Source organism: Somniosus microcephalus, chromosome 2 (assembly GCF_052327205.1).
Source record: "Somniosus microcephalus isolate GS21.2 chromosome 2, FLI_Smic_1.0, whole genome shotgun sequence".
In the NCBI taxonomy this organism is placed as follows: domain Eukaryota; kingdom Metazoa; phylum Chordata; class Chondrichthyes; order Squaliformes; family Somniosidae; genus Somniosus; species Somniosus microcephalus.
The window spans coordinates 30076183-30091494 of record NC_140988.1 but is presented as its reverse complement, the minus strand read 5'-3'; the positions used below and the strand labels follow the sequence as shown (position 1 = coordinate 30091494).

Below are 15312 nucleotides of genomic sequence, written 5' to 3'. Positions count from 1 at the left end.
TGGCTCTGTCTTCTGTAATGTCCTTTGCTTGCCTTGTCTTTGGCTCAATAATACTTTCTCTCTTCATTTGCCATCTTACACACACACATCTTCTCACTGCCTTTATGTCTCTGCAATTTTTCTCACTACTAGAAATGGAAAGCTTCCTATTGATCTGTCCATGATCAACATAACTCAAACGAAGCACAACTCCCACCTCCCCTAAAGCTGTATACGGTTGCCAAAGCTGTATACGGTTGCCAACTCTGGTCTGACATACTCCTGGAGGATTCATTACGCGACTTCCTGTCTTTAACCGGCCTGCACCCACACATCCCGCCATTGGTCACCCAACACGCCCATCCTCGCAGCCCTTCCTACGTCAATTGGATAGTGAACAGACTCTTCATTTCCTGATTGGATTATTGTTGACTGTTGAACCTTTCTTCCCCCACCCCGCCCATCTCCAATAATTTTATAAATAATAAACCAAAGTGTTCCAAAGAAATGGGGGGGGGAAAAAAGTTTTTAAAATGGCTCCATGATTTTTCTCCCTGGTTGCTCGCTTGCAGTGTTCAGAAGCTCAATCTTTAATTTCTGGAGACTCTGAGCAAATTCTGGACGTTAGCAACTCTAATGCTGCAGCATGTGCGACACTGTTCACCGCCTCCCCCTCACAGCACATACAGAATGGCAATGGTTTTTCAAAGGTATGGAGCTAGGATGTCATTTCACCACAATTTCTAGTGCATGCATGCAAATCCTGACAAATTTGTCTACGCGCCTGCAAAGCTGTATATATAAATAAATTTTCCAACTAAATAATTTTATCCGATGCAAATTTTTTCCAAATGATTTGACTCCTGTGCCACAAACATCGAAACTGTGGATGGAGAGTCCATGCAAATTTTGGACCTATTTTGAAAAATTAAATTTACATAAGCGATCCAATCAGATACTGGTACAATCAACATTTTTTTGTTGCCAGTTTCACCCCCCCCCCCCCACCTTCGTCTCCTGAAGCTGTTGATTCTCACTGGGGCATAATTCCATTGGTGTCTGAAACCCTCTGGTACCCTCCTGCAAGTGGCCATTCTTCAGACAGGAGCCTGGACCATCAGTGCCTTCAGGCTTTTTAACCAAGGAGGATGTAATAAATGAGCTTGATCACATCCCCTTCACTCTACATCCACACAGGCCCACTTTCAGCAAAAGTCACTGGACAGTGATCAGACCTGGGAATCCTGGTTAGTTTCTCCACCCCCCACCCCCCCTCCTTAGCCCAAGGGCACCAAGGACAAAATGTAGCACACCAATTGTTGTTCTGGCTGAGATCAGCACAGACTATGAATCAAGCCTGGGACCTTTGTTTGATTACTATTGCACGAGTGGTCCATTTCCCAACTAGGCACAATCACAAAAGCTCCACTGACCATTTAAAAAAAGATACTACTCTCACTCCTACATTTTTCTACAGCCTTGGAAAATTGGGCAAAAATACCAAACTTCAGGTGATATCCAAATACACAAGAGATAGCATTGGAATGTTTAGACAAGGACATCATAGGCAGAAGGAAGTCAATGCTTAGCAATGATAAGGAATTCCTCAAATCCTAAATTCAGATAGGGTGATGGGAAGCTAATGGGAAGCTAATACTTTTTGATTAAGTGCAATAGCCACTAATTATTATAGGGTGGAAGGAGGACATGAAAATTTTGAAAATGAGGAAAAACTATTTAAATTTAACATATGGATTCCTATACACCTACATTGGTTCAAAGTGACAGGTAAGCAGGACAGGCAATAGTTCATGTAGTGTGGCTGAAGGAAAAGCAGCAAGGAGAGCACTGGAGTAATCAAGTCTGGAGGTGACTAAAACAGGGATAACGGTTTCAGCGACAGAAGGGCTAAAATAGCAGACAGAGAAATAGGTGGTCTTGATAATGGAGAGGGTGTGGAGCTTGAAGCTCAGTGTCAAACAGGACGCCATAGTTTTGCATGGTCTTGTTTAACATGAGAGGCCAGGAAGGAGGAAGGAATCAGTGTTAAAAAAAAGGGGAGTTTTTGACAGTTGCAGAGAGCAGCAGCTTCGGTCTTCCCAATGTTCAGTTGAAGCAAGTTCGGACTCATCCAAAAATTTAAGTCGGGCAGGCAGTCTGACAGCACAGAGATGGTCATGGGGTCAAGACAAGTGGTGGAGAAGTAGAGCTGAGTGTTGTTAGTATACATATGGAAGCTGACCCAGTGTCACTTAGGGGCATCGTGTAGACGAAGCAAAGAAGGGGGCCAAAGGCAGATCCTTGGGGGACTCCAGAGGTGATGATGCAGGTAAGGGACGAGAAGCCATCACTGGAGGTGTGCAAGCCACATCCAGATAGGTAGATACACCACGATATACACAGAAGGTTCTTTGATATTAGACAGCGTTTAAAGACAGAATTAATTGTGGTGTATGTGCCTTTAAGAGCCCCAGGTGTGCGTAATGCCGGTAATTGCCACTTGGGCTATATAAGCCTGTGTATTGTGTATATCCTTTAGAACCCCCCCCAGACTTGCTTAGTAAATACCTATGAACCAACTCCTGTCTTCAGTGTCTTTATCTACACACGGACACTACAGTGGCGACGAAGTGGAAACGGACTTACCTGCAATTCGGCAGCACCTCAAGGACATCGATTCCTCCAGCGTCCAGAAGACTCAAGGAAGTAAGAGAAACTGTGGTTTCACCAGCTGGCCAAGCTGGTGACAGGTACTGCGCTAATCCTTCCTGGGCGTCAGGCTGGGGCTCCAGCGGCGGGCTCTACAGCTGAGACAGGCAGCGAAATCGGAGGCAAGCAATAACGGACTGGGAGGGTGCACTCGGGAGACGGCCGGCACGGCAAGCAGGTCAGCGTTTAGACCTCCGTCGGGAACGAGTCTCCAACAGTGAATAAACGGAAACCACAGTAAAACAGCATTGTTATCGGTAGCAGCGGCGGGAAAGCGCAGGAAGCGCCATATCGTTGCTACAGAGAGAGAGAAAAAAGCGCGGGAAGCGCCATATCTTTTTTGAAATGCCGAAGTCTGGCAATATTGATGCTTTTGATAACGAAACAGAGCCTAACTTTGGCAATATTGATGTTTTTGAAAACAAGATAGAGGATTGGACCACATATGTAGAAAGAGTGGAGGTGTTTTGCACCGCAAATGGAATAGAAGATGAAAAAAAAGCTTCAGTGCTTCTGGATCTAATGGGCACAGAAACATACAAGCTGTTACGCAACTTAATCACTCCAGCCGAACCGATGGACAAGAATTTTGAGGAGATTGTTGATACCCTACACTGCCAATTCGAGGCAGGACTGGCAGATTCTCTGCAAGACAAATTCATCTGCGATCCCCTAAGTGTAGAAACACAAAAAAAGGTATCTTCTGGAAAAGATTTAACACTGGACAAGGCTTTCAGTGCAATAGGAGCGGCAAAGATACAGCAAAGGCCACAGGACTTCGGCACCCATGAAATGACACGGGGTTTCGAGAGATGTTATCGCTGCGGCAGATCCAACCATGACCAGAGGGATTGCTGGTTCAAAGAAAAAGCATGCAGGCGATGCGGAAAGATGGGACACATTCCACGTGTATGCCGATCTGAAAATAAAAAATCCACTAACGGGAAAAGAATCAATAAGGAAAAGCACAGAAAGGTACAAATGATGACGGACAGTAGCTCCAAAGACCAGAAGAGCGATAGCGACTCCGGGAGCAAGAGACTAAGCTCTCTCAAATTACATAATGTAATTGCCAATGAAGATTACCAGACCATTTGGGTTACCCTCATAATAGCAGGGTCCCCAGTTAAAATGGAGCTAGATACAGGATCAGCTCTAACCGTAATAAATCGACGAGATTACGAGAGGCTATTTTCGCATATACCTCTAAAAGACACATCCATTATCTTAAAAACATATACGGGGCAGAAAGTATACCCCAAAGGAAAAATAAAGGTGCCTGTGGTATACAACGGCAAAGAAATACAAAAGTTGTATTTATACATTCTACAAGATGGCGGTCCACCGTTGTTGGGACGTGAATGGATAAGGAAGATACGTTTAGACTGGCACTCCATTCAGGCACTGACGGTGACCAGTAAGGAAAAAACAATGATGACATCATACCTGAACGATTAAAAGGCATCTTGGCCAACGCCAAAGAAGTGTTTCAAGAGAAACTAGGAACCTTGAAAGGCATCACCGCCTCAATAAAAGTGGAAGATGCAGCAATTCCAAAAAATTTTAAGGCAAGACCGGTGCCATACGCAATACGTCCGGCAGTCGAGGCAGAGCTGGAGAATTTGGAAAAGGCAGGCGTATTATCCAAAATAGATTGGAGCGAATGGGCAACACCCATCGTTCCAGTCATGAAAAAAGCATTGAAAAATAACTCTGAGGAACAGAGAAAAATTCGCATCTGTGGGGACTTTAAGGTGACTGTAAACCCGGTCCTTCACACGGTACAGTATCCTCTTCCGAGGATAGAAGATATTTTCGCCTCACTATCCGGAGGAAAACGTTTCACAAAAATTGACTTGGCACAGGCATATCTACAGATGGAGGTTGAGGAGACCTCTAAAAAGTATCTCACAATAAACACACACAAAGGCCTGTACCAGTACAATCGACTGGTTTTTGGAGTAGCATCAGCTCCAGCTATCTGGCAAAGAGCTATGGAGCAAGTCCTGCAAGGGATTCCGGGGACTCAGTGTTACCTAGGCGACATCCTTATAACAGGAGAAAACGGCAACGAGCACCTTGCCAATTTGGAGCAGGTGCTCACTAGGCTGAAAGAACGGGGCCTACGAGCAAATCGCCCCAAGTGCGAATTTTTCCAAAATCAGATATCATATTGTGGCCACATAATTAATAAGGAAGGGTTGCATAAGTCACCTGAAAAAATTGAAGCAGTTATAAAAGCCCCAGCACCTGAAAATGTTTCACAATTGAGGTCATTCCTGGGATTAATAAATTACTATCATAAATTTTTACCGAACTTATCAACTATTCTACACCCTCTTAATGATCTTCTACACACAGGAGTGATTTGGAAATGGAACGAAGACTGTAAACGTGCCTTCCATAAATGTAAAGACTTAATCACATCCGAGAAAGTTTTGGCTCATTACAACCCATCACTACCAATCAGACTGGCGTGCGATGCATCCCCTTACGGCATAGGAGCGGTATTGTCCCATAGATTCCCTGATGGCTCGGAACGGCCGATAGCTTTTGCGTCACGCTCATTGAACTCAGCTGAGCGTAACTATTCCCAGATAGACAGGGAAGCACTCAGCCTGGTATGGGGAGTGAAGAAATTCAACCATTACCTACACGGACAAAAATTTACCTTGCTGACTGACCATCAACCCCTCATCTCCATATTCAACCCTAAGAAAGGTGTCCCCATTATGACGGCACAAAGACTACAGAGGTGGTCCCTTTTTCTAGGGGCACACCAATACAACATTGAATACAAAGGATCAAAACAACATGGGAATGCTGACGGTTTATCGCGCCTGCCGTTGCCAACGATAGAAGAGGCACCTACAGTAGACCCAGTAGAGATATTCCACTCTACCATAGTGGAATGTCTACCGGTGACAAATTCTGCCATTGAAAGGGAGACCAGAAATGACCCTACTCTCTCACGGGTCTACGATTTAACAATGAAGGGATGGCCAGCACATGGCGAACCACTGTTGCCAGCATTCTCACAAAGAAGAGAACAGCTGTCAGTGTGCCGAGGAACCTTGATGTGTGGATCCAGAGTGGTGATTCCACCCAAACTCCAGGATAAAGTGCTAAAGGAGCTTCACGAGGGGCATCTGGGTGGAGTGAAAATGAAGAACCTAGCTAGGGCGTTTGTATGGTGGCCAGGTATCGATGGAGACATCGAAGACATGACCAAGAGCTGCCTAGGATGCCAGAAGGTCCAAAATGCTCCGCCACAGGCCCCTCTACATCCATGGGAGTGGCCCTCATCTCCCTGGCAAAGGGTGCACATCGACTTTGCTGGTCCATTTATGGACTCAATGTTTTTAATCGCAGTTGATGCACACTCCAAGTGGCCGGAGGTAATAAAGATGTCCTCCACCACCACGGAAAAAACCATCACAGTATTAAGGACCATATTTGCCAGGAATGGGCTGCCAGAACAGATATGTTCTGATAATGGACCGCAATTTGTGTCCGAAGAATACAGAAAGTTCTTAAAGAACAATGGGGTAAAGCACTACACGTCCGCCCCATACCATCCCGCCACCAATGGATTGGCTGAAAGGTTTGTCCAGACCTTTAAGAAGGCCATAAAGGCCATGGGTAATGAAGACATAAAACTTCAGCACAAGGTGGATAACTTCTTATTTGCCTATAGGAATGCAACACATATGGTTACAAACCAAACTCCCGCCATGATGTTCTACAATAGAAACCTAAGATGCCGGCTGGATTTGGTCAAGCCCAACATCCGAAGGGACGTGGAGAACCGGCAGTTTCAGGGCATGAATGAAAGGCCAACTAGGGCCTTCCAGATAGGCCAACCGGTTTTGGCCCGGGACTACCGTACCGAGAAATGGCAGCCTGGAACTATCTGCACACGACTAGGACCACTGATGTATACCGTGGACATCGGAGAAAGCATAATAAGGCGCCATGCGGACCAAATCATCAAGTCATCCGAAAAGGGACAACCTACACCACCACGCTATACATCTAACGATGAAGTAGAGATACCCATATCTACCTCCGATCCGGTGATACTGGAACCCGATGAACCCGACACTGGCCTTCAAGCCGAATCAGCCTTGCCAGAAGAACCTACTACACCACCAGAAACTACTACACCCCCGAGGCGTTATCCGGACCGAGTCAGGAAGCCTCCTGAGAGACTAACTTATAATTAATTAATACAGCAATGTATATTATTTTGCATATAACATGTAATTAATAATTACTTAAAATATGATGTACTAGTTAGCTAGAAGGGGAGGAATTGTGGTGTATGTGCCTTTAAGAGCCCCAGGTGTGCGTAATGCCGATAATTGCCACTTGGGCTATATAAGCCTGTGTATTGTGTATATCCTTTAAAACCCCCCCCAGACTTGCTTAGTAAATACCTATGAACCAACTCCTGTCTTCAGTGTCTTTATCGACACACGGACACTACATTAATCTTTACTAAACAAAAATCCAGAAGGATAGAAGGTGGACTACAGATCCCCAACAGATCATCAGTAACAGTAATAATAATGGTCGCCTGCATTAACTGTCTTGGGACTGTGTTCTGTTTTTTTTCCCCCCTTGAGCGGAGACGACTCAAGTTAAAATACCTTCTGGTGAAACCAAAACTTAGACGAGGTGATTCTATGCAGATTACTATTCGGTGATCACTTTCCAAAAGGCAAAATTGACCTGGTACTAAATATTGTGACTGAATTATAGGAAATGTCCGAAACTGCTCTTTTCTTTTTACAGAAGCTGAAAGGATAGAGTCTGAAAATTGGAAAAAGGATATGATAAAGCATTTAAACATATCAAAACCTATGGAAATAAGGAAGCCAATAATTATTGGGTCTCACAGCTCTGCAAAGGGCAGATTATCAAAAAAGTAAAACCCCTGAATCATAGGGGACAAGGTCCACTTACAGGAACTGCTATGAAACTGTTGAGAGAAAATAGATCTACAAATGTTGAAAACTTAACACTAATACTCTCATGCCTCATTTTTTAGGTATATTCACTAAAAGCAAATCTTGGAGGCTTATGTTATGACTCCCTACCTAACAGCACTGTGGGAGTACCTTCACCACATGGACTGCAGCGGTTCAAGAAGGTGGCTTACCACCACTTTCTCAGGGGCAATTAGGGATGGGCAATAAATGCTGGCCTTGCCAGCGATGCCCACATCCTGTGAACGAATAAAAAAAAAGGACAGTGACTTTACCTCTCAGCCATCAGGTAGCCTGAATGTGGGACCATCCTGGACCATGTGGTTCAGAGACTTGACTTTACCTCAAAGCCATATAAAGGAGGAAGGTGCAAGGGTTGATCCCCAGTCTGTGCTACGTTGATTGATCTCAACAATGGATGCCACAACTGACCTCGAGGCGCTAGGCTAGGGAGGAGAAAAATCAGTCGGCATTCCATCGCCTGATCACTGTTGGGTGTGTGTCTCTGTGGCGGAGGCAAGGATTGAGGTCGGCTGCAATGGCCTCCAGTCCATCGACAATCACTGTCAAAGCTCACATAGGAAGGGACTGGAAGATGGCTGATACTTGTGTAACCATACTGTAATACGAGAGCCAACACCTTCAGGAGAGGGGAAAGGAGGGGAGAAAATTTCAGACAACAAAAACAAGGCATTACCTCGGATGGTTTTCGGTCTTCGTGCCTTGATGTGGAGCTTCTCCTGTGCTGTGATTTGGAATGCTGGGACCAGGAGGTTGAATGACCTAAAAAAGAAATCAACATCAATTTTGTTCTCTTGTAAGCAAAGTACTTTGCTCAGTCATGAGTAGGTCAAGTGATCTGTTGTGTTAAGCGATTTGTTATCACTTGAATCTGATCAGAATCCAGCATTCTCGCTGCCTGCAGAACTTCCTGGTCAGCAAGTCACGGTATCTGTTGAGGAACGTGTCAGATCATTTGTCCTCGTCATGAAAAAGGAAATAAAAGAGAATTTGCAGTTATACTGAGCCACCTCATATCCTGAGGATGCCCCAAAGCACTTCAAAAGCCAATGAATTATTTCTTGAATTTCAATCGCTATTGTTACATAGGCAAACGCAGCAGTCTATTTGCACACAGCAAAGTCCCACACACGGCAAATTAGATAAATGAACGATTCATCTGTTTGCGGTAGTGTTGGTTTTGGGGGAGGCGGGGGGAGAATGTCGGCAAGGTTACCGGGAAAACTCCCCGCACTTCTTCATGGGATCTTTTATGTTCACTTTGAACCATCAAAATAGGCAGATGAGGCCTCAGTTTAACATCTCGACCAAAAGACCACAGTGACGTATCTGCCTAGGTTGTGGGCTCAAATCCAGCAGTAGGACTTGAACCTGTGACATTCTGACTCAGAGGCGACTGACTTAGAAGAACTGACACTTGATCTGAAGATGAACTGGTCTGTCTGCAACAAGCCTGGAAAGCTAGAGATTCATACATAGTATGAGTCAAGAACAAAACTATTTTTCTCAACAGACAGCATTAGTATTAGTATTTCAGCTCTTCTCAATGAGTCAAGGGCAGTGAAATTCAGAATTTTACTCTTTGTAATTACTGGGATCACATTTTACCGATTTTTCCTACTCCAAATCTCCTTACCTTTTTCTCTCTCTCTCACATGGAAGCTGTTGATGTTTCTACCAGTGCCACTTACACTTCATCTAGAGTCATCTTTTGTTTCTTAACTTGTCCCATTACCATCTCCTTTTGCCTTGCACCATCATCCCTTTTGTCTCTTAATCTCTCCTGCCTTCCATCCTATCACAGACCGTCCCTTTTGTTCTTTCCTCCCCTCCTCCCTTTCCCGGCCCCTACACTTGCTTAAAAACCTGTTCCATCCCCAACTTTTTCCAGTTCTGACAAAGGGTCATCGACCTGAAACGTTAACTCTGTTTCTCTCTCCACGGACACTGCCTGGCCTGCTGAGTGTTTCCAGCATTTTCTGTTGTTATTTCAGATTTCCAGCATCTGCAGTATTTTGCTACTGTTAAACACATTGTGATTTGCAAAGACTATAATAAATATATATATTTTAATAATAAATCTGCTCCTTTGCCCAAAGTAGCCAAATCATCTTATATGTCTTTATTTTAGATGTTTGCTCCACTGGAAGAGACTTCTAACAATATGACATTCACATGAATGGTTGCTTTCATTTTGTTTCCGTGGGGGCAAAGGGTCACCAAACAACACATGGAATTCTCAAAACCAAAGATTGCACAAGCATTGCTACACAAATAAAGGAAATGCCAACTAATTTAAAATACAGCTGAATTCAGTTGAACAGATAACACAAGCAGCGAGTGGAATTTTGGTTAGAAGTATTTCTTATTTTAGATTAGCTGATTCATGCTTAACATTTTGAGGATCATGACACAAGAGAAAGGAATTAGATAGAAATCATCAGCGAGTGTGAGAGTCTATATAGGGTGGAAAATCCTACAGGGCCTGCTGATCTTTGCTCCCAGGAAGACAAATTCATAAAATAGACCCTTGTACGAGAAAGGGAGCAATATTACATGTATTTCTATGTAAATAAAATTACACAGCTACATATAGAGGGAGAGAGAAAAAAATAAAAGGAATGAATATAGATGGCTAGAAAGGAGAATACAATATTACAATGGTTTCAAAAAATGCATTTCCCGCACTCCTTTGGCGAGTCAGGCTCGACGGACCGAATGGCCATCTTCCGTGCTGTAACCATTCTATGATTCTAACACGATATTTATTTTCCCCGATTTCCTTCCCTTTTCTCTGAGGACTGTGTATATGGTTCCACAAACTGTGGCTATTCTTCATTTATGAACCTATACAGTTTAGCATCAGCAATTTGTTCAACCAGGACGAGACAGCTCAGCGCTTAGCCAAGATCCACATGTGTTCAATTCCAGCAGACCACAATCAAGACTAGGAATGCCCTCCCTAGCCCAGGGACACAGGCCAACTTTTGAACCCCAATCAGCTAACACAGCAAAGCATAGTGATCAAATCTATGACCGTTCTGCTCTGCATGTGTCAGTACCACTTACCCACTGACCCATTGGGAGAGCCGTTTAACATTTTCAGTGAATGCAGTGTCTCTCAATTGTTGGACCTCAACGCAGTTATGACTCTAATATGACTCTATGACAGTTATCCGTGAATGGGCACAGTGATTGATAGGGTATACGAGCTTAATATGTCTTAACTATTCAGGAGCTTTGATGACAGCGAAAGGTTGAATTACCTCAATGGTCTCCCTCCTGTCTCACTTGTTTTAAGTACAGTAGCTGATATAACCTGGAGGCAAGATCACTTTCATTGTAACCAAACAAAACACTTACTGTCATTGTCATCAGAATCATCACTGCTGCTCGGAAGCCGGCCTCTTTTCATGGTCTTCTCTTTTTCTGGCACAAAGACTGTGAAGAAACAGATCACAGTTAATGTCAAGGGTCAATTAAGCAACAGTGGTCTGCATATCAAAAGAGAGACTGGACTGTTTGTGTAGCTTTTTGAAATTCTGCAAAGTACATCCATTTCCCATCTTTTTCTTGTCACCTCAGGTCAGCAAGAGACAGTGAGTCCTCAATAAGTCAACAAGAGACAAAAAGCTTGCACTGTAAGTAATGAGGTTTGCCGAGTGCCATAATGGAAACGTTATCGCTGTGCATAAGGCAGAGAACACAATGGTTGGTACTGTCAAGGGGGGGACTACAATTAGACCTCTTTGAATTGGAACATGAATAAACAGGAATGACAATCGTGTTACTTTTGGGCCCTGAAATGATGCTATAGAATTCCACTACACTGCTGTAGTAACGCAGTGGTCTGCAATTCCTTTCTCCAGTGCGATAGCAATGGCATTAAACGCTTTAGCATAAATGGGCGAACACCGCCGCTAAAATAGCAAAGAGAAGAATTTCAGGCAACCATGTTAAATATTCATCCGCCAGTAAGGCCAGGAACACTCCTGTTTACACCGAAACTGCCTTGTAGTCAAAACAGCAGGTACAGGTTGACAGGTAGCCGAGTGTTCCCAACTAAAGCTCTGCTACAGCCCGATCCTGGAGCTACCCTGACATTGATGCTACTCCATAATAAATCAAATTCAATCAGCCAATTTCAAATATATCCAGTATCACGGTAAATAAAAGCCATGCCAAAACAAAATGTTCAAGTAATTCACACGAAATCTAAGCCCATGGGGATTTTCCCCCCATCTATTTTCTCCCTTCTTCTCTTGAAGTCATAATGGGGTACGGATCATTCCACAGGCATGGCTCTTCCCTCCAGTGTCTCACACAAGTGGCCATTCTTTATGTGACTCTAAATAGGGACTGTTGGCAGGCTGCTCACCCTGGGGGGGCATTATAGCCAAGACCTATCGTGTCCCGAGACTTGTGCCCCCAATCCTCTTTCACGGCAGACAGAATTTTTTTTCTATCAGAGGGTATTTATTCCCCCACCTCCCCCATTGCCACTCCTTCAGATGCTGCCGCTCTGGGCACTGATGTAGAACATAACAGAATATCACGTCCATGACTCAGGATCTCACAGGATACTGGATTCTTTCTGGACGGTGACTTATGAGTGAATTCACCATCCTTCATAATTCACACTCAATATGAACCACAAATTGGACTTTGCTCAACGGCATCAACAGTGTGCAGCTGTGTTATGGAGAATTCCAACTTTTAAGAGTGTAACATTTTATCTCCTTATTTCATAGCAGCCAGGTTTTCTTGGTAAAAACGATCCCAGGTGGGTGACGCTTTTGAAGTAGCTTAATTGCAGCAGTATTGTGAAACCAAGTACTCTGGATAATATATTCCAACTGGGGCGGTTTTTAACTTGGAAATCTAGCAGGAAAGAAAGGTAGCAGAACGCAAAAAATCAATGTCGTTTTACAAGCTGAATTTCTCCACAACACACAATGCAAACTACGCAAGGGGATTGGTGATCAAACGTATAAAAATATTAAATCTTTGCTAAGATGTGCACCCCAGTATTTGAAACATCTATGCAGCAAGCAACATGTTTCTGTTTCATTATTTATTAAAGGACAGATTGAAGGAAGTGTATGAATTCTGACCCAGTAAATTCACAACAACTGGCATTTATATAGCACCTTTTAACGTGTTTTGGATGGGCTCAGATTTATGGAGGGTGGAAGATGGGCAATGCCAGTAAAGCGTTGGAATAGTCAAGTCTGGAGGTAACAAAAGCATGGATGAGGCTTACAGCAGATGGGCTGAGGCAGGGGTGGGGACAGACAATGTTATAGAGGTGGAATTAAACAGTCGTTGGGCAGAATTTGGTCGGCGCTCAAAGTGCAGATTTGGAGGCGGGTCCACTGTCAAAATCAAAATGATTGACAGTGGGTTGGGGCCCCGCTGCGAACCCGCCTCCATGGAAGTTTCCAAAGTGCCGGGTCTGCGATTTCAGAACGGACCCGACACCAGAGTTATGGTGAGTGGCACCGCAGGGTGAGGTCAAGTGTGGCTTTGCAGTAATGTTTTATGATCTACTAAGATCATTGAAAGGTTTGCGCCACTACAGCCAGGTCCTCCTGATGACATCCCTGCTTCTGCCCTCCTGTGCAATGTGCAACCAGGCTGCGTTGGGTGTCCTGGGGAGGTCTCTTCCGCCCTTGGAGGGGAAGAGAACCTCCCCGCGTGCTGTGACTCCCTCCACAAGCAGATGGAGGGAGTCATGAGAGAGCCTGGGTGCAACCGTGCACCTTTGTGCAGAGCTGGTCAGTGTTTGCAGCACCTCAATTCTGCAGAACACTGACAGCACAATTGTCAAAATGAATGCAGCCATGGTCCCTTTAAGGAAACCAGCTGATGACGAGTCATCAAATGACGTCATCAGACCCGCCTCCTTTTAATTGGCCGGGAACCCCGTAGGGCGGGCTTAACAAGCCCTATTAACGGAAAATCCTTTTTACAGAGCGGCTGCAGCCAGGAATAGGACCAGAACCCGCCAACCGCCTCTCCCGTCGCGATTCCGCCTCTGCTGGCAAAATCGCAGCCTTTGTGATGGAGAAGATATGGGGTCGGAACCTCAGCTCAGGGTCAAATAGGATGCCATGGTTGCAAACAATCTGGTTTAGCCTGAGACAGTGGCCGAGAGGGGGATAGAATCAGTGGCGAGCGAACACAGTTTGTGGCCGGAGCCAAAGACAATGGCTTCGGTCTTCCCAATGTTTAATTGGAGGAAACTGCAGCCCATCCAGGACTGGATGTTGGACAAGCAGGTCGACAACACAGAGGCAATGAAGGGGTCGAGAGTAGGTGGTGAGGTAGAGCGGAGAATTTTCAGCGTGCATGTGGAACCCGAAGTCATGTGTTCGGATGATATCGCCGAGAGGCACCATGTAGATGAAAAATAGGAGGGGGCCAAGGTTAGATCCTTGAGGGGACTCCAGAAGTAATGGCGTGAGGTGGGAAGAGAAGCCAATGCAAGAGATGCAACTGTTCTCAAACAGCAGGGTTGTATTGTATGATAAAGGTGTGAAATTTAGCTAGACTTCATTGATGAAGTTTAGCATAAACTCTCTTGATAGGCAAAAGCTTACCCAATTGTGCTTCTCGTTGATAGATTAAGTACAGCAATTAGCACTTACTGCTGCATAAGGCCACAGTAATTGGTTAAAAGGAACTTGGCCCCCATTTCAAAAATGGTCTGTGGCTTATTCACAAAATACAGCTGCAAATCGAGGATTCTGAATAGTGTCTCCCAATGGGACCATTTTTACAAGGAATTCTGTCCACAGGGCTTTCTGTAGGCAACCACAAAGAGGAGGGAAGATGTAATGGTGCAAGCCACATTCACCACCCATCTACTAACACTGGATAGAATGCTCAAATTCTGATTAACCACTGAAGTGCACTTATTATCGGACCGGGTTCAGTTCACTTTTAAGCTAATATCCTTCATCTGGCCACCAGTCCGAATAAAACGTTGTTATTTCAAATTCACAGTCTGGTCCAACCACCACCTCCCAAGGCCTCACTTGCACATTAAGTCAGTAATGTAGCAGCAGTCCCTTGATACTGTTGCAGCATAGCAGTAGCATTGCAATGCCAGCGCTCTGCGGGTGAGACAGCATTAGACAGTGCCACACTGCGGACTGGGTGGTGCAGTGGGATACGACACTGTCCTTCCACCTCCAGGACCTGCGTTCAAATTCAGTCAAGGAGAACGAACCACAGCATCACTTCAGAGAAGTATTACAGAAAACTCTTTGGTATCCGGCACCGACGGGACCGGGATGGTGCCGGTTAATTAAAAATTCCGGATGACGGAGAGGGTTATCTACCGAGGCTATTTTTAACAAACAAAAATTTTTTAAAATCAAGAAATGTGCAGTATACAGTAACTGGCAGATCGGAAGAGACTACCGGCAGCGCGGAAGAGTCAGACTCCTGTTATTGAGGTGTTCGGACTTCCGACAGCGCCAAGAAGCCGATTAGTGGTAGTTTGGAGAACTACCCCCACTGGCCAACTCGGCCACCGTGGGGGACTCGGACTCGGCAACATTTCCGGTTATTGAGGTATTGGTTTCGGAGTATGAATTTTGCTGGT

At 44.7% G+C, this 15312-nt stretch overlaps 1 protein-coding gene across 3 annotated transcripts in view; it reads right to left on the bottom strand.

The window, feature by feature from the left end:
* jade1 (jade family PHD finger 1) overlaps positions 1 to 15312 on the bottom strand; it is a 168271-nt gene that overhangs the window by 86141 nt on the left and 66818 nt on the right. For all 3 annotated transcript variants that reach the window (XM_086008365.1, XM_086008357.1, XM_086008373.1), the window contains 2 exons: positions 11064 to 11141; positions 8377 to 8462 (listed from right to left, as the gene is read on the bottom strand). In XM_086008365.1, the coding sequence (XP_085864491.1) occupies positions 8377 to 8462; positions 11064 to 11115 (138 nt within the window). In that variant the 5' untranslated portion in view covers positions 11116 to 11141. The remainder of the gene's footprint in view (positions 1 to 8376; positions 8463 to 11063; positions 11142 to 15312) is intronic.